The sequence below is a fragment of the Sphaeramia orbicularis genome, chromosome 13 (genome assembly GCF_902148855.1).
Source record: "Sphaeramia orbicularis chromosome 13, fSphaOr1.1, whole genome shotgun sequence".
In the NCBI taxonomy this organism is placed as follows: Eukaryota; Metazoa; Chordata; class Actinopteri; order Kurtiformes; family Apogonidae; genus Sphaeramia; species Sphaeramia orbicularis.
In genome coordinates, this window is record NC_043969.1 from 22,619,626 (window position 1) to 22,639,394 (window position 19,769).

A 19,769-nucleotide genomic window follows, 5' to 3' on the forward strand; every position below is an offset into this window, starting at 1 on the left:
CAACACAAAGAAATTAATAAAAGTTGTTTTTCTGTGGCAAAATTATGAATATGTGTTTATTATGTTAATATGCCATTACTGTTGCAATATATCACAGTCTGTTGTTGTTCCTGTGGCGTTTCTAATTCTATCCATTTTGTGTGTAAAAGAGATGAGAAGTTTGGCTTTACTGTTTGTTTTTTCGAAGTTTGCTCTTTCCCTTTTTTTTCTCTCCATCCATGTCTGTTCATTATTTTCCAATGCCACTATACTTTTGCTCTCTCCCCCTTTCTCTTTGTCATTGTCTGTCTTCCTTTATCTCAACTCGTCCCTTGATTCCCCCACCCACACCTTTTGTTTTTTACCCCCATGACCCCCACCCCCTTCACATATTTCTCTGTGGATGGTGACCTCAGCAGACCTTAGCTAATGTTAGCTCAGCCACCTCCTCCTCTTTACAGCCTCTGATGATGAGGAAGCCTCTGCTGCGACACTGATGCCTGGTCTGCAGACAGAGCAACAGAGACTCGCCTAAGTCGCAGACCCTCGGGAAACACAGACGACAGACTGATAGACAGAGTGTCTCTAAAACTCTGGGCATCATCTTTTTATTTTGTAACAATGGACGAAGTGTGTTTGTTTAATTTATTGCTCTGCTAAAGCACAGAAGTGAGGCAAAGAAGACCAATAATTTCAATCTAAAATGGAAATGATCTCCTTTACATTTGGATGAAAGTTCTTCGAGGGAGTCTGTGTCAAGATTTGACCTTCAACCACTTAAAACTGCCATCATCTTTAATCTGCATTTTTCACTCCTGAGGAACGCACAGTCTTTGTACTTTTGTTTTTGCCTTCTTCAATTTTTTTTTTTTTTTTTGTTTCAAGAAAAAGTAAGAGAGGAGAGTGGATTCACAGACTGTTGTGCACTTTGTAGCAGTAGCTTTGATACCTCAGCCCTTCATCGTCATCTTTCTACTCTGTCACTTTGTAAATCTACTCAGTCATGCCAAGTCCGTCAATTTTCCTGTTTCAGTTCCATTGGGGTTTCTGAGGCACTACATTGAACTTAAAGGGTAAAATTAAGATGATCTGTGAGACACTTTTTCTCTATTTTTGTTAGAAACTGAATCGCACATGTTTTGACTTTTTTTAAAATATTATTTCAACGGTGATATTATATTCAAAAAATCATGGGAGGAATGCTTTTAGAACCCAAAAAAGAGTTTGTTCAAAGTGCTCTTTGGAATAAGGGATTTATAAAGTAGATGATAGACTGGAAGTAAACTCCAAGGCACTCTCTTTAAGAGTTAAAACGCTTGTATTCTCATGGCATGGTCATGTATAGACCTTAAAAAACACCTCAACGCGTTTCTGCTTCAAGCCTTCATCAGGAAGTCAAGAAGTGTTTGACTTTTTTGACATTTTTTAAGATCTATATATGACCATGCCATGAGCATAAAGACATTTTAATGCTTAAAGAGAGAGCCTTGGAGTTTTCTTCCTGTTGGTGATATTATATACTGTTAGAAATGAAATGTAGGAGAAATACTCCCACATTCCACTTAAAAACACCATACACAGGCACTGGAAACATTACAATCCAATATATTATTGAAAAGTGAAAATCTTTTTGCTACCCTAAAGGATGAGGTCTTCACTTAAGCACAGGTGTCAAACATGTGGCCCGTGGGCCAAAACCGGCCCGCCTAAGGGTCCAATCCGGCCCACGGGATGAATTTGTGAAATGCAAAAATGACACTGAAGATATTAACAATAAATAGTGTTAAAATCTTTTTAGTTCAGGTTCCACATACAGACCAGTATGATCTAATATAGGTCAGACCAGTAAAATCCCATCATAATAGCCTATAAATTATTACAACTCCTAATTTTTCTCTTTGTTTCAGTGTAAAAAGTACAATTCCATAAAAAAAATTAACATTTATGAACTATCCTTTCACACAAAATGTGAAGAACCTGAACAAATACGAACAACCTGAAATGTCTTAAGAGACGTAAATGGAATTTTAACAATATTCTGCCTGTTACTAAGTGTTTTTTGTATTTGTAGATCCACTGAAATATGTAAATTGTAATGTGCATGTCTAAATGATAAACCGAGGCATAATATTGTCAAATTTTATTTTTCTTAAGAAATTTCAGTTTGTTCATGTTATCCACATTATAAAGGACTCTTTATAGATATAAACACTTTTATAGGCAAGGCAAGGAAAGTTTATTTGTATAGCACATTTCAGCAACAAGGCAATTCAAGGTGCTTCACACAGGACATTGAAATACGACAGGGAAAAAGAAACACATTTAAAACAGTATAAAAGAAACATGTAAAATGTGATTAAAAACAGCAAGTAAGAAAACAACACATAAAACCCACAAATATAAAAACACGCACATATTAAAGTAAGAGTTGCAGTGCAGAGTTTCAAAGGATAATATAAAATTTAAAAAGTAAAAAGCCTTTTAGTCAAAGGCAGCAGTGAACAGGTGAGTCTTTAACCTTGACTTAAAAGAACTCAGACTGTCAGCAGACCTGAAATTTTCTGGTAGTTTGTTCCAGATATATGGAGCAGAAACTGAACGCTGATTCTCCATGTTTAGTTCTGACTTTTGGAACACAGAGCAGACCTGCACCAGACCACCTGAGTGGTCTGGATGGTTCATACTGGACTAGAAGGTCTCTGATGTATTTTGGACCTAAACCATTCTACGCTTTATATGCTAACAAGAGAATTTATAATGTAATTTAACTTTTTTTCACTGTTATTATGTTACTGGTCCTGCCCACTTCAGATCATGTTGGGCTGAATGTGGACTCTGAACTAAAATGAGTTTGACACCCCTGACTTAAAGGATCAGAAATACAGCACATGTGTAAACTTACATGTCTTACTTGCAAACATGTTGAACAGTCTGAATGTAAAAAATGTAAGATGTGAACTGATGAGGATCAGTAGTTATGCCTAATGCCATTTGCCCTCACTACTAACATGACAATCTTTGCTGTTTTTACCTTGTTCATTGCAGTCAGAAAAGACTTATATCTAAACAGTGACATTTGTTGCTTTAGTGTAATGGATGGATTTTTGCAAATGATATAAAAAAAAATAATCTTCTGTACCGTGGTCTGTGTGAATAATGAGACATCAGGGGAGTCGATGCAGATGAGAAACTGACTTGAGCCAGGTTGAGGAGTAATGTGACATTTAGTAAAAAATATGGTAGAAACCACGAGACAACATAAACTGATGAGGAAATACTTGATCATGAAAATGTCAGCAGGTCTAGAGTGAATTGCCTCCGACTGATGATTGTTTTGATTTGCTGATGGACATGGTTGTAGCTGGCTGGATCATAACCTGGTGAAATGAGTCAGAATCAGTGACAAGATGGTGACAGGCTGGTTGTGAACTTGCAGGTTGATGCGATGTCCAACAGATGGTCACTGTTCGACTGCCTGGATGCCTGACTCCTTTTGTGGCAGAAACGCTGAGATAATCGTCCTGACTCACTGGTCATAAATACGGGTGAAGAGATGATTATCTTGAAAATTTTAGTAATTAATTAATAAACAAGTGAATGACCAAGTGACTGGCTGAAACAGGCTGTGACTAACTGATTTCCTGGCGTGCCCGTGCGCCCGTCTGAAAGAATGGCTCACAGGCTGATTAAATGTTGCTGTGGTTGGCTAACTTGTTATGTGACAGTCTGGCTTTTTAAATGCTGAACTGATTGAGCCTCCGGATGCCAGACTAAATGAATGACTGGACAGTTAGGTGACGGTCCAGTTGGGTGCTTGTCTTTTTCACTGGCTAGCTAACTGGCTAACATCATAAGTCTTTTCTGCCTTTTTGGCTCCAGTGGGATGTGTTTCATGTCTTATCAGCTCAAACCATTTGCTTCTACAAAGCCTTTCTCCCTCTTTTTGCCCACCCATTTTCAGTCTTTATGTCTGTCTATTCAGCCCCATCCCCTTTCTGTTTTTCTTCCTCTTCGTTTTCTACATATTCACTCCTTTGCTTGATCCCGCTTTCCCTCTTTCTGCTTCTATCTATCTATCCTCGTTCCCCCCGTAGCGATCTCTGTTTGTATTCTGATCTGCTCTCTCATCTTTCCATCCAATAAACCAAGCATCCTCCCACCCTACTTGTATTCTCCCTCTATTTTCCTATCACCCTTCCTGATCTTTGCTTCCATATCTTCCCTCTCCCTTTCTTTTCCCTGCTTTTTTCACCTCCCCTTCCTTGCCATGTCCCAGTATGACTCATAAAGCCACATTAAGCAACACCCAAACATGATGCTTCCTCCTCAGCGGTAAATACAGGCATTAACATCCAGAATAAAAACAAACACACTCACGCATGGTATTGGCACTACTACCTTCATACTGAGACAAAGGCATCTGGGGCAAACTGATAACAAACCTTAAGGAGGTTTTAAAGTGAAACACTGTTGGCAGAGCTCCCTCTGATATATATATATGTGTGTGTGTGTGTGTGTGTGTGTGTGTGTGTGTGTATAGTTGCTCACATAATACTTAATTAACCCAACCAAACAGCCTGCTTTTATTTCGAACATTTGACCTTCTAACATCATAAGCTTCAGGTTAATTTGATGGAGGAGCTGAGATTAAATGTCCCTGTTAACAAAACTGAAGCAAATGATTCCTCTTGAGAGATCAGTGGTTTAGGATGAAAAGGCGCAGATTGAAGCATTTTACATCACTCAGCAGAGGATCTCAGATGAGGAAACTTGTCTGGCACTGGGAGTAAATAATCAAACACCTGTATGTGTTTCTTATTATTTTCTTAATCTTTGCGTACTTTTCCTACCTTCAACATACAACCGTGGAAAAAAAGTTTGTGGACACCCCATGCATTTATGATATATTACATTAAGAATCACTCTCAAGTCAAATATTGTTCCATTCTCCAAACGCACATGCTCCCTTCTGCGTGTGCACTGCTCCGTCGAGGTCACAACTGGATCTTTTAACAAGATCAGGAAACACGTCCAGTGCATGACATGTTGAAACTGTCAGTACTTCAGTTTTGTTATTTTATTCTAGTTCTTGAAAAAAAAACAAAACATTTATGTTAGTTTGTGTCTATCTGATGCAGTCACACCTTTTGAAACACAAAAAAAGATTTATTTCATAATAATATCTGAAATTGCGTAAAATTGTAAGGGTGTCTGAAAACTTTTTTTTCTCCAACACTATGTTTTGACCGTGTTATTGGACACGGTCAAAATAAAATTTAGAAAATCTGACAGTAACAAATGAATGATTAATCCTTCATGAGTGTTCCAGAGGAGGAAGAATAGGGTTGTAAGTCTTGTCTGTGGAGATAATCATCTATTATCACACAGTATCCTGTCCTATTTTAATTTAAGACATAAAAACAAAGAAAACATGATGATTTAATTATGTTGTATTAAAACTGATAAGCAAAGACCTTTTTAAAGTTTGACCCAGTTTCACCCCAACAAGACTCAAGGTCTGCATTTCTTTTATTATTATTTTTGGCTTTTGAAACTTTTTGGCCCCTTTAGGAAAATTCATTAAACTCCATTTATTTTTAACTTATTAATTTTTTTTATTCATTTTATTTTTTGGTGGTGTCAAATGTTAAAATGGGGCCAAATATTGTCTAAGGGTTTCATAATGAAACACTACATTTTTTCATGATGCATTGCATGGGAGATTTTTGTGCATTTACAGAGATCTCTACTCATAATTGCTTAAAATTGTCAATTTCAGATGGCTTTGTTGTATTCATTACAAAATAACCTCATGTAGCAGCACAAACCAAATCTTACATTTTTATGTCAACTCAATAATTTCTATTTGATGTAAGTGAGTCATTTGATTACAGACGTTTTTGGAAATGTCAATAACAAGTTTATGAAAATGTCATGTGGTCCTGAAAATACACAGTTTAACTATCTATTGTAAACACTGTAAGCCAACTAGAGTAGAAATTTGGTTCAAATGTACAATAGACTGGTCTAGTTTTTTAATATGTATTTTTCAGTTAAAATGTGCATTTCTCAATCTCTGTCAGTGCTACTAACTTGATAGCTGTTGATAACAGAGTGAATTGAAAACTGTTTTGCTGTTCATTAGCATTATGATTCATGCTTAGTCGATGCAGTTAGAGCCTGGGGGCCAGCTAATGTCTCTGATAATGACATTTCAGAAGAACTGCTTTTGTATTTTCTGACACTGAACACAATGGCACATTTGTTTTTCTTTTTTTTATTGTATTTCATAGTAATAGTTATGTTGACAAAATTGTCATGTGTTCAGATCATTTGGATGGTTGGTTTTGGAATAAATGGTTGTTCATGTTGTTGTTTTTTCCCCCGATGCTTGATTAAGGGTTTGTAAAAACAACATGACAATATTTATTTTTTTAATGATTGTCTCTTAACTTTTGTAACTGTATGTGTAAATCATCATTTGTTTTCCTTAAATTTATTTCCATTTTTTTAATCTTTTAATGTGAGAATTGTTGCGGTAAATTTCCAGATGATAATCTGAAGTAAATAAACACTTAACAGAACAAGACATTTTTATGTTACTAAACATTTTACAGAGATAGACATTATGTAGCAGCAAAAACCTACTTGACTTTATATTTATCTTTATCCTAATCAGTGTTCATATGGAAATTATGTTTCTTTCTTGTCATACACAAGCGCAAAATTAAATGCTTTTATTTTAGGAACTTTGTTTACTCCAGAGAGAGGAAGAAACAATACTTTCATCCGTCTTGTGTTGGGTTGTTTGTTGATTATTTTCTACTTTAAGATTTCTTTTAATCTCTTTAGCCTCTCTGATGTTCACTGAATTAAAGGTTGTTTTGTCATTTCCTCTACTGCCCATTTAACCTCTGTTAAAACATGTCTGGTGAAAGTCCTCTCTGATTAAACTGTACTTGTTCTCAGTTCTAATCATTTCCTAAATGATGATTCCATTCAAATGTATGCTGTAATTTTTATTGTGTTTTATGATCTGCATTTACTGCTTCATAGCTTGGGAGTGTGAAGTATTATAAAAGCTTTGTTTGATTAATTAGATGAGATTAGTCTTTGATTAAAAAAGGTTTGATAGCATTTTAATAGGCTCGTTTCAGTTGGATTACAGGCTGAGCTGCCTCGGGCATAATATAGTAGAACTCAGCCTTCCTGATGGATGCGCTGTCACTCAAACAACTGTGTGTGTGTGTGTGTGTTTCTTTTCTGTGTGGATACCCTAGATGTGGAAATGTGTGCACATGCTTCTCTGTGACCATTTGCCGTCTTGTTTGTGTCTTTGTACCTTTGCATCTTTGTAGACATATCAGGCACGCTCTTTTCTTTCATCTTTGTTAACTCCATGAACAATTATCATTCCGCCGCTTAAGGCACCTTACCAAAGCTGCAATTTTTATCTTTTTTTTTTTTTATTCTTTTTTTTCCTGTAAGTTCAGTGTCTCTTTTCTCAGCATTTGTGCTGCACAGAGTCAGGTGCAGGTCCCAGTGGAGGCATGCGGAGTCAGACAAAGGCATAAAACAAGACACTGGAAGTCAGAGACGATAGAAAACATGCACCAACTGACATAGCCTTTAAATATCAGCTTTAGTTGTGTTTTTTTTTTCTTCTTTTTGTTTTACCAACTGCTTGTGGAGGTTTTCCAAGCAAGATTATAAATTTAGATGAAAATGTGTAGGTTAAAATTAACATAATGATGCTTGCACATTTTTCTAGTTTAATTTGCTACATCACATTAGTGTTCACAGAGCTGCTTCCCTCTGGGTATGATTGTAAAACGCTAACATTATCTAAACAACATATTACCTGTATTTTCTCCATGAATCATTTTCATTTATATCACTTTTCTTCCATGTGTTTTCCTCTGCTGCATTGTTTACCACCACGCTGCTGGCTCCTCATGATAAGCTTTTGTTTTGCTTGATGTAAGAGTTGCTGCTGTCATGTTCTTCCAAACAGTTGTGTCTTTCTCCCCGTATGATGCTTTTGTAGGAGGGTCCCTACGTGATGCTGAAGAAGAACTGGGAGCTTTACGAAGGCAACGACCAGTACGAGGGATACTGTGTGGACCTAGCCTCGGAGATCGCCAAACACATCGGAATCAAATACAAGATCTCCATAGTGCCAGATGGGAAATATGGAGCCAGAGATCCAGAGACCAAAATATGGAACGGGATGGTGGGAGAGCTCGTATATGGGGTAAGAATGAAAACAGTGAAATATGCTCATCACAGTTTTTCTCACAGTGACATCTGATTTTCCTGCCAAAACCAAAACTCCACTAAAAAAGCCAAATGTTGCAGCACAACACAACAATTAACCTTTAAAGACCTGGAGCTATTTTTGTGTCATCCATCAGTAAATATTACTTTACGCTCCATTTTTTTCAGTGAAAAGCATGTTCATATATTTAATTTACTGATCATGCAGATGTCCATAAAAGCACAGAGTAAATACAAAAGGTTACTATATCAGCAAAGAGAAAAATAAAGCAAATGTCACAAAATGTATCATCAACTGTACATAAAAATAAGTGTCCACAATCACTGCTATTTATTAAACTACATAGGCTTTACTGGTGAATCAATGCTCTAGAATGTGACCATGTTTTGATATTCACTACAGAGCCTCAAAAGGTTCAAATGTGTCATATCTGATGCAACTGAAAAGCTGAGAAACTGCATTTTACCTGATTTACTTAAATGGGTTGATAGGATTAGTGGTTCAAAAGTTATTAAACTTTTTAGATCAGTAGATGGTGTTAACCCCACAAATGTAATAACTGCCATAAATGTAATAAACCACAAATGTAATAAAAATTTAAAGCTTTTAATTGTAATAATCCCACAAATGTAATAACTTTCCCACAAATAAGTCATAGTAACAACAGTAATAACAGTCGCCTACCACAAACGTAATCCCTCATTTTCCCACTTTGTGCTCCTACCCTCTCCATTGTTATCATAATTGTATCCAGACATTTTATTTACATGGTTCAAACATAGGCTTCTATTATACTAAATGAGAATAAATAATATCCAGTTCATACTGAAGCTTTTATAACAAAACCTTTACAATATTTTTGCCCATTCTGTTTTGTTCCTCCACTTGTATTTGTAATTAAACACCTGTTAATTTGGAATTAGTACCATGTGGTGTAACTGCAACATTTGATCACTCTAAAAAGGCAAGTATCCAAAGAACAAGAATAAATGGGAAGAAAAAGAAAGATGAATGAATATTCATGCATGCATTACTTTAATGTATGCGATGTACTAATTTATTACATTAGTGGGAAGTTATTACAATTGTGGAAACTGAAGATTCCACAAATGTAATAAATCCCATAATAATTGTTACGTTTGTGGTAGGCAACTGTTATTACGTTTGTGGGAAAGTTATTGCATTTGTGGGATTATTACGTTAAGAGCTGCAAATTTTTATTATGTTTACGGTTTGTGGGGTTAACAGATGGTTTTGGTTGGTGAGAGCTGCTTAGGTCTTTGATGGTTTTAGATAGCCTTTTTCCATGATCTACACACAATAACATAAAATATCTTTTGTAGTTGTAATATTAATTCACAACTAGAACGACACTCACAGAGTAGTCTCACCATAACCAGACCTACATATCTCCCTATATCCATTAGCACTGTGCCAGTGCTGTAGTTAGGTCTAGTGCCCACTATTGTTCTGAAAAAGGGTTTTTCCTAGTTTGTTTAGCTAGTTCTTGGGAAGCATTGAGTGCAAGATGTTGTGCCAGTTCATTTGTTAGTGTCAGGAGTAAAGTTGTTTTGATGGAGCACATGTGCATGGGGAAGTGTTTGATGATTTTAAAGTGACTAAAAGAAGAAGAAGAAAATGGTGCATAAAAAGTTGCATATCATTGTCAAACTTGATATATTCAGGGTGATTTTGCAGCTTAGAGGTTGTTGCTCTTGGCCTCAGAAATCACCAACAAGGGAGACTTTCAAAACGATAATGCACAGAGAGAAGAGGGGAAGTTTATGATAATCTTTCCACTGGACAATGGAAATATTCACATTTATTCTACCACTGAGTCAGACTACTCATGGAGCACATGCATCCGCTGGGAGTCCACAATGGTGTAATTCAATTAAATGTAGTATCTCATAAAGTCTCCAAGTTCACCCGTGGCCCATGTCTTACCCTTCTTCCAAGATTCATGAAATTTGGTTTGTTTTAGCATTCAGTAAACCTGATAAATAAACAGATGGAGGTGAATATATAACCTAAGCTACTGAATGTGCAGGGGAGGGGAATTATGGCCACAGTCAACATCTCTCTGACACAGCTCAACAAAGTCGATAGCATAAATCTTTAGAGGCATTATACACTGCAGGGTTATTATATTTACACTAGACCTCTCTTACTGCTATTGTAAGACCACAACACCAAAGGATTCTCTCAAAAGTCTCTTGTGCAAAAAAAAAACCAACTGATTTGCAGTATATAACCCTGCAGCTCCAGCTCTGCATTGCTTTCATGCAGAGATGAGATACTATGCCTCGAAAGGTTCACATATTTTAGAGAATTTGACAAGTGGGCTAATTATGCCATTGACGGCGATGCACGGTTTGAGGTTTCACATCGCTGTCTCAGTGCAAACTTTATCAACATTCAGAAGACAATGTCAGTCGTCACTTTGCGGAAGAGTGAAAGTGGAGACATTGCTGCAGAACCGCGACAGAATTAATTAGCCTCCAGGATCCGTAGTGGAAGGTGACACAGCAGAACCGCAGCATTGACTAATCAGGTCTGATTTGTTCCAAACATTCACAGTCCTTTCTGATGACTCCTCACCCACACACATCTTCAAACATTTCAACACTTCGTCCTCTTCTGTATCCCTTACTACCCTTACTCTCCCTCATCTCTCTTTTTTTTGTTTTTTGTTCCCCTTACCCTCCCTTTCTCTGTTTTATTTCCATATCGCTTCCTTCGCTTACTCACGGTGTTTATTTCCCTTGCAATTTAACATCTTCACTCCTTGTAGCAAAAAGAAGATAATTTGATATGCAGATGTGGTTTAGACACATGGAGCTATTCAGAAACAGATAGTATCCTGAATGAGTGATGTTTTTTGCGCATCTGTGTGTGTCTGAACGAATGCATAAGTGAGCGAGACCTTGCTAACTAGTTTATATTCTGCAAGTGTCACTGTCATGCCCACATATGAATAACTTCTCTGTTATTCCACTGGGTTTCCCTCTCTCATCTGTCTCTTTCAACTCATTTCTCTTACCCTTCTCCTCTCACCCACAGCACAATTTTCTCTCTTTTCCTCCCATCTATTCCTCATTCTGTTTCTTTATTGTTCTTTGTTCAAACTGCACTGATCCTGTACTGTGCTGCTCTACAATATGTGCCCCTCATGATTCAATTATCCTTCCTCCTCCACTTGCTTATCTGCAACAGAAGCTGATCACAGATGATTCCTACACACCATCAGTTACTTCTTATAAATGTAGTTGTTTCAAACCAACTGCAGTGTAATATCTATGAACTAAATGTACTTTATGCTACTCCTCCTTGCAGAAAGCTGAAATTGCAGTGGCTCCGTTGACCATCACCCTGGTGAGAGAGGAGGTGATTGACTTTTCAAAGCCCTTCATGTCGCTGGGAATCTCCATCATGATCAAGAAGCCCCAGAAGTCTAAACCGGGTGTTTTCTCTTTCCTGGACCCACTGGCGTACGAGATCTGGATGTGCATAGTGTTCGCTTACATTGGAGTCAGTGTTGTGCTGTTTTTGGTGAGTGATGGGAATGAACAGGTTGTCATTTACTGGAACAGTTGGAGGAGTTTTCAAAGAATATGTTTTGGCATTAACCCATAAAGACCCAGTGCTACTGCTTTGTGGCAGTTCCCAAATTAATTTTTGTCTATATTTAGCCTTTATTAAGTGATTTATCACCATTTATTGTAATATTATCATCTTTATTTTGAGTTTTTTCAGTGTAAATCATGTATTTTCCTATATTTAATTTACTGATAATGTAGAAGTTCATTAAAGCTCAGAGTAAATTCAAAGGTTGTAATATCAGAAACTAGGGATATCCCAATCCAATCTACAGGCATCAGCTGCCGATTTGGCATTTTTTAGAAGATTGGATCGGATTTAGTAACGAGATCGGGCCAATCCAGGCTCGGTTCTGGGGGAGGGTAAACAAACATCCTGCCCCCTCAAATTAAAGTAAAGGGAAAAGGAAAATTAGCTGCACATCAGCGGGAGGCTTAGAGGAATTAGTAAAACGTCTATAAGTTTCACTCTCACTCTGCCCGTACTCATTCTGAGGTATGTACAGTAGTTATGTGCAAGTCTTTTTTTTTTTCAACCCGCGGGGCTTTTGTGGAAGTATTTGATCTGACCCAACCCACCCCTCAAATAAACTGACATTCTTTTGACCCCCTCTAACCCGACCCACGAGTAAACTGCTGATCTGCGCATCACTAACGTACGGCACAGAATGCACCCCAATATGATACCTGGATGGACCTGTCCAAAGACGCACTACAGTAGTGGCAAATATACGGCCAAAACCGGTCTGCCAAAGGTTCTAATATGTCCCACAGAACGAATTTGGAAAGTGGAAAAATTATACTAAAGTTATTAAGAGTCAAAGTTCAAAGTATTTGAACATAAACAAGTGTGTTCATTCACTGTCATTGATCCAACTCCATGGGTTTTACTGGTGAATCAATGTTGTAGAAGATGACAGTGTTTCCACATTAACTACGGAGCCTCTGAACATCTAAATGGGTCATATTTGATGACCATGAAAAAGATAAATAACTGCATTTTACACCAGTTATTCACATGTATTGCTAGGATAAGTGGATCAACAGGTATTAAACAGTTAAGTTCAATAGATGCTTTTGGTTGCCAGTGGTTTCTTGGGTCTTTATGGGTTAAACGAACACAGCTTTATTGTGTCTTTTTTAGTGCACGTGGTTTACTGTCTGCATTTGTAAATCTATGCATGCTACTATTATGACATGATGTTAAAGTTCATTAGGCAGAAATCAGGACGATTGATAAAACACATCTTCCTCTTTCAGCTCTCTCCTCTTTGTCTGAAGTATGAGATGAATAGGAAATCGAGACAACAGCGTTTCATGCTGCTGCGGAAATGCAAAAATATTGTGGGAGGTTAGCTTCTGTGTGGAATTGGTGCTATAGATATGCATCTAAGGGAGTCCTGACAATTGGCCTTTATGGTTGTTAGTCACACGTTTTCATGCCCTCTCTCTGAAAAGCCCTGATTCTGGCCAAAATCTCATGTCACAGGCAGTCAATAACAATGTCCTCTGTGACTGTACAAACCCTTTTCTAAACCCAGAGTGAGTTCTACTTGTCTAGGTTTTTCTCAGACTTCTTCAATTACATTAAGTTGCAAAGATGTCAGGGAATTTTTGCCCAATGATGCAAAAAATCTGCCTACTGAAGCTTTAATGTTTTAGAGACTATTAAAAAGGCTTCAACCATTAATTGCATTTTATCATTAAAAAATTGCTTCCCTCCTTTAGAGTGTCCTTTACAGTGAATGAAAGTTTTCATGTTTTGAAGACCAATTTTATGCCTTAGGCAAGATTCAATCCATGCCCCATCCATCCCAAGCACCACCAAACACTAAAGCCTTATGTCACTGAAATGTGTTTTTATTGAGGTAAAAAAAAGTATTGTTTCAGCTTTTTAATACTATACAGTCGTGGAAAAAATTATTAGACCATCAAAAGTCATCAAAAACAATGTTTATGCAATCAGGTACTAACTCCTGTGTGTATCATGTGACTAAAACAGACAGAAAAGAAAACGTGGAATGTCTAAAAGCACTGTTTTTGGCAGTACAATGCCATAGCTATTGATGTAAGAACTGAAGTGATTTTGGTTATTATCAAGAAAACATGGAAAATGGCTAGATATCAGCTCTGAAATTAAAGTCTTATGAGTAATTTCTGTTGTTATCATTATATTTGTCCAAACAAATGTATCTTTAGTTGTACCAGGCATTAAAATGACCAAGAAATTGAAGGAAAGAAGGGTGGTCTAATAATTTTTTCCACGACTGTATATACCTGATCTGTTGTATTGAGGTCATGAAGGTTCTGCAGGAGGTCCAGGGTTTGCAGAAGTGGAAGAAGAGCGTATGTGATCATTGAGCGTTACATAACAAACAGTAGGCACAAATGAGTGAAGATGCATTCACATTTGTTTTTAAATGTATGAACTGAGTCAGAATAAAACATACATTTTTTTATCAAGCCCACAATAACTTCACCTCTGTATTGGTACTATAGTGTGTATTCCCAAAATATAATAAAAATTCCAAAACACTAAAGTCCTGTGATGCCTGGGGAAGAAAAAAAAAGAGAAGAGGAGTAAAAATGGGCACCAGCTCAAATCTTCCCCAAGGCATCAAATCAGTCAGGACCAGCTCTGCCACCAGGTTCTATACATGTTACAGAAACAAGGTCAAAGCCAGCCTTGTTTTCAGGTTATATACTGTCATGTGTACTAGAGTATGTCTGCATTTGGACATATGGAAATGTATGCTTTGGGTGTTATTTGTATTCTTTAGCTCATATACAGTTCTTTTTTGTTTTTGTTTTTTAGTGATAGATAACAAGACATTGTGGACAGAAAAACAACAAGAACAACACATATACAAAGGGAAAATCAAACAAATAAACAAACCAAAAACAACAACAATGACAGAGTAATGACAAACAACAACGACAACATCCTATTACAGTGAAAAAGATCATAAATGTAAAGAGCAACTAAACAATATAGCTTGTTTAGGGGTGTTAGGGAAAAGGGGAAGAGGGGAGTGTGAATGAAAGTGAGAAAGATAGTAGGGGGAGTGATGGGGAAAATAATAATTGTTGTAATAATGCTAAATATATAATAATATATAATATAATATAATATAATAATAATAATAATATATAATACCAGTAGTCTAATTTGCTAGTATTATTGTGGCGGCGGTAACGGTGGAGGCAGCCACAACACAACAATGGGTTAAATGATTTAATGTTTGTAATAATGTATTTGTATCACTTACTATCCGTTTGAGTTTATATGTTTATGTTTATGTTTATGCATTTGGCAGACGCTTTTTTCCAAAGCGACTTACAGGGGAAAACCAATTAAATCACTCAATCAATCAAATTTTATTTATATAATGCCAGATCACAAAAAAAGTTATCTCATGACACTTTATATATAGAGCTGGTCAAAACCAGACTCTAAGCCAATTTACAGAAACCCAACAGAATCCTCCAGGAGCAAACACTTGTGACTGGTGACAGTGGCGAGGAAAAACTTCCCTTTAACAGCAGAAACCTCGAGCAGACCCAGACTCCTGGAGGATGGCCGTCTGCCTTGACCAGTTGGGGTTAAAGAGAGAAAGTAAAGAAAGAGAAAAAGAGAGAGTGATAGAGATAGAGACTGGGGGAGAAGGGGGGAGTAGGGGGAGACACATGGAGGCAGTTGAGGATAAGTGAGTGGTGATGATGAGGGCAGGGAAGAGGCAGGACCACCGCAGCAGGTCCAGAAATAATCCTGTGAATTATATGAATTAATTTAAATTTATATGGCTATGGCTCGTACACAGTTTTAATGCACTTATTGTATCACATTAATGTATCTCTACTGATCTTTATTTCTTCATCACCCGCCCAGTAACGTCTGATTTTTTTCACACAGGTGAGTCGCTTCAGTCCATACGAGTGGCACGCAGAGGAACCTGAGGAGGGTGCTACTGAGCAGGGCCCCACTGACCAACCTCCGAACGAGTTTGGCATCTTCAACTCGCTGTGGTTCTCTCTGGGAGCCTTCATGCAACAGGGCTGTGACATCTCGCCACGGTGAGGGAGGGAAATAATGTGTGTGAGACAGAGGCATGCAGAGTGAATGAGAGTGTGTCAGACAGTGAGAGTAAGAGATAGCATTTGGGCCTGTGAGCTACGTGTCCATAAAAAGTGTGTGTCATCTGGGAATAGCGTGTGTGTCTGCTTAACTGTGTATGTTCCAGTCCTGTAATATTAGGCAGTACTGAATCAGAGTGTTAACCATGTGAATCACCTCTTTTAGCACATTTCTTACTTTACCACTAAACTGGAGTTGCTACTCAAACACAAAGACACAAGTGTGAAAAGAAAACACCTGCACACATTCCAGCAATCGTGTCCATATAGGTCCACCATGGTGGGAGATTTAGCAGTTTCCTAGGTCTATATGAATTTTTAATAGATCTCTGAAGAGGCAGAGTCCAGCTGTATTTTTAGAATATTTATAAGAATATGGCATTTTATTATTGATAACCTGAGAATGCAGTTTAGTGAAAAATTCATGGCCATCATCTTCAGGACCTTTAGGGAGTTAATCTAAGGAGAGAAGAAGCAGCAGGGAGAGCTTTACACCAAGTCAAAAGTTAGACAGAAGTGAGAGAAGATGAGGATGAAGAGGAAAAAGCACGAGTGGCCGAGTTAAGTGTTTGTGTTACCGAATGATGACAGATAAGTAGGCGGTAGAGTATATGAATGGACAGGAGATGATATTCTTCTGCAGGATAAAGGTAATTTGTTGTCTTTACTTTTGTCTGTAAGATTCTTGTTGGCCATGATTTTGTTTTCTCTGTCATATTTTGTTCTCTTACAAAATGATGAACCTTTTCAGTGGAATTCAGCGTTACCTACATTTCCTAATCTCTGTATTTGTTTCAAAGTTTTCATTGCTCTCATATTTCAAAAGATGTGAAGTTAAAACATATCGCTGTCTGCAGCAGACGGGTATTCCCAGTAAACTGCTTCAGTTATATTGCAGTTCAGAACACTTAATGTTCAGTGTTAGAGTAGTTTTAGCTTTAACCATTTTTCAGCTGCTCTAACAGACTTTAAACAAGCTATTTGTAACAAACACACAATCTCAAACTCTTTTTCTCATTTTAATCAAGCTTTAAACCACCGATCGCCACATTTCCATTTAGTTTTGGAATGAGAACAAGGTTTTACACCAGCTGCCCAAACTTCATTTTCTTCCTCCTCCTCCTCTCTTGCTCCTTTGCCTCCTCTTTCACTCTTTCATCCATCTCTTTCACACTCTCCCTCTATCTCTCCTCCGCTTCCCGACACCTGTCGTCTCCCACTCCTCCCCACTTTACTGTGACTGACAGGCCATTTCTAACTGCAACACGCAAAATGCAAAACACTCACAGTGGACGGACACACACACACACACACACACACACACACACACACAGATTCACACAAGCACAAACACACAGGATGTGCACATGACTGCAAACAGTACTTAGACACACAAACAGAAAAAAACACCCAGTGTGCCATTTCATACACATACACGCACACACACACGCACGCACACGCACACACACACACACACACACAGAGTGTTCCATCACTTACAGGCCTTGTTATAGATGTGTGTGCATAAGCTACAGTACAGCTGTCATAGCGATAATGTGATACTTACATGAAGCCAGTGTTTGTCATATAAATCACCAGGCTCTGTCACTTCCAATACAGCCCAAGTTTTCTATAGAACTGGATTACTGCACTCATAAATGCCAGATTATATTCTCAAATTGAGAAAACTGTCACTTAGAAACATTTTGCCCTCCTTGATTTTATTCACTAGACTATTAGTTTTCCTTTGTTTTCAATGCAAACGCCATTCATGGATTCTCTGTTTTGTTTGTTTGTTTTGTAGATAAAATTAATTCATTCTGTGAACATTACTTTGAATTATTTTCTGCCAAGCTGTATGAAAATGTCTCCTATAATGATCAGGGAACAAACTGAAAGTGTGATGCACATTTGGCTCAGGAAATGCAACTCCTTCATGTGTACAGAACAGAGCTGCAGGACACTTAAATGCAATATTCACAGCATAGCACATGCAGGCTAACATAAGCTAAATAAATACTTCCTAATTAGAGGAAAGTAAATGCAGTGCAAAAGTTAAGCATGCACGCTCACTATTGCTTATTGTTAATACTATTTTAATGCATTTGTGTTTTGACTTTGGAGTTTTGTTAGTGTTTATTGTTTTCCAGTTGTACCTATGTCTGATTTGGTAGCTGCACTCCTCTGTTGTAGCAGCACAAAAAGCAACAGACAGTGTTTATAATCTGCCTCATTATGAGTTATGAGTTATATTCCTCCCTATCAGAAGTCACTGTTGTTATTGATGACTCTCAGATAAATCTCCCTGCCTAAAAAGCACCGCCTGCTTGTGTTTTGGGAAAGTTCACATAAACGAGGCAGATGACGAATGCAACTTCTCTCCATTCAAGATGAGCTGTACACTCACTTTTTTCACCCTATCCTGCACACTCGGTGCAATAAGGCAGTCTCTTTAATCTGTCATGCTCTGCTCACTCTTTTGTTTGCTTAAGCTGCTACAACACTCGCTGTGAGCATCAGTCTATCATCACTACCTCCCCTCCACCCCAGCATACCTGAATGCACTCATTGTACTTTCCTCTGACAGAGTAGAAATAAGTTATTACCACTAACCTAATCTGAAACAAAAGATAGGCTAAAGCACATATATTCAGTGAGGAGTGATGATACTAAAATGACATCTGATCATTAACTGTAACTTGTTTTCCCCATATAAGCCTGACTATTTCCTTAGATTGTCTGATTAAAATACTATAGAAATGCACTAAACCTTTAATGTCCTCGAGTCAGAGGCAGAAAAATAGATACTGTTCAAAAATAAATAGGCCACGGACAAGTTTATCTGCCATAAAACCATGTGATGAATGGGCCTTCACTGTGACACTCCTTTGCAGAAACACTAGATCACGTCCTCAGAATAGGAGTTGTGTCATGCATATCATCGGGTCATATCATATTTCTGTCCTTTCAGTACATTTCCTCTAATCTACCAATCCGTCATTTGCCTTCGAAGGCAGGCAAAGTCATATTGCCACTACACTTTGTCGCACAAGTAATAACACAGTCGAATAAAAGTAGATTTTTTGCTGCCGTGCACATCCCTGAAGACTATTTTCTTACTGAAATAAATAAATTGTAATTATTTCCACCACTGAATGTGTATTGTTTGTTAATGAAAGTAAATTAGTTCATTTTAAAACAATCTAACATATTAATGACCTCATTGTGCTATTTGATAATGTGCACCAACAACACACCAGACTCATTTTTATTAAGCCAGTAGAAGAAAACATACCAGAATATGAAGAAGAAATTTTCCCAGTTTTGCGTACTCAACTGGTGTTTCACATCCATGGAGTCTTAATTAAGGATCATATCGTGTATCTCTGTGGTCTGCTCATTTATGAGGCAGGTGTGATTTTACACAGACATCTGGGCTAAACTGCAGCTTTTATTTGTGCATCAATAATCAAGTCAGATTTTTAAAATTATTTAACTGGGTGGAAATTATGAACCATAAAATGTTAATTATATTAGAAATAATCCTGTTTATTAGTTTGCTTGTCCTGTTAATTGACAGAAAATGCAAAACTCAACAGCATTCTCTAAAAGACCTTGTAAACTGAAATGTGATCATAGCGTTACGTGCATATTAATCAGTACCCACACATTCCTGTCTTGTGTCATTATTTCTCATATTAGGTACCTGCTACATCCTCAGTTTATGAGATGATGCAAAATATGTTTAGAAAGATCTGGACTCTGTGTTTACTCCTTTA

At 37.4% G+C, this 19,769-nt stretch overlaps 1 protein-coding gene across 3 annotated transcripts in view; it reads left to right on the forward strand.

The window, feature by feature from the left end:
- gria4a (glutamate receptor, ionotropic, AMPA 4a) overlaps positions 1–19,769 on the forward strand; it is a 125,310-nt gene that overhangs the window by 71,762 nt on the left and 33,779 nt on the right. For all 3 annotated transcript variants that reach the window (XM_030151786.1, XM_030151788.1, XM_030151785.1), the window contains exons 11-13: positions 8,027–8,233; positions 11,594–11,809; positions 15,770–15,930. In XM_030151786.1, the coding sequence (XP_030007646.1) occupies positions 8,027–8,233; positions 11,594–11,809; positions 15,770–15,930 (584 nt within the window). The remainder of the gene's footprint in view (positions 1–8,026; positions 8,234–11,593; positions 11,810–15,769; positions 15,931–19,769) is intronic.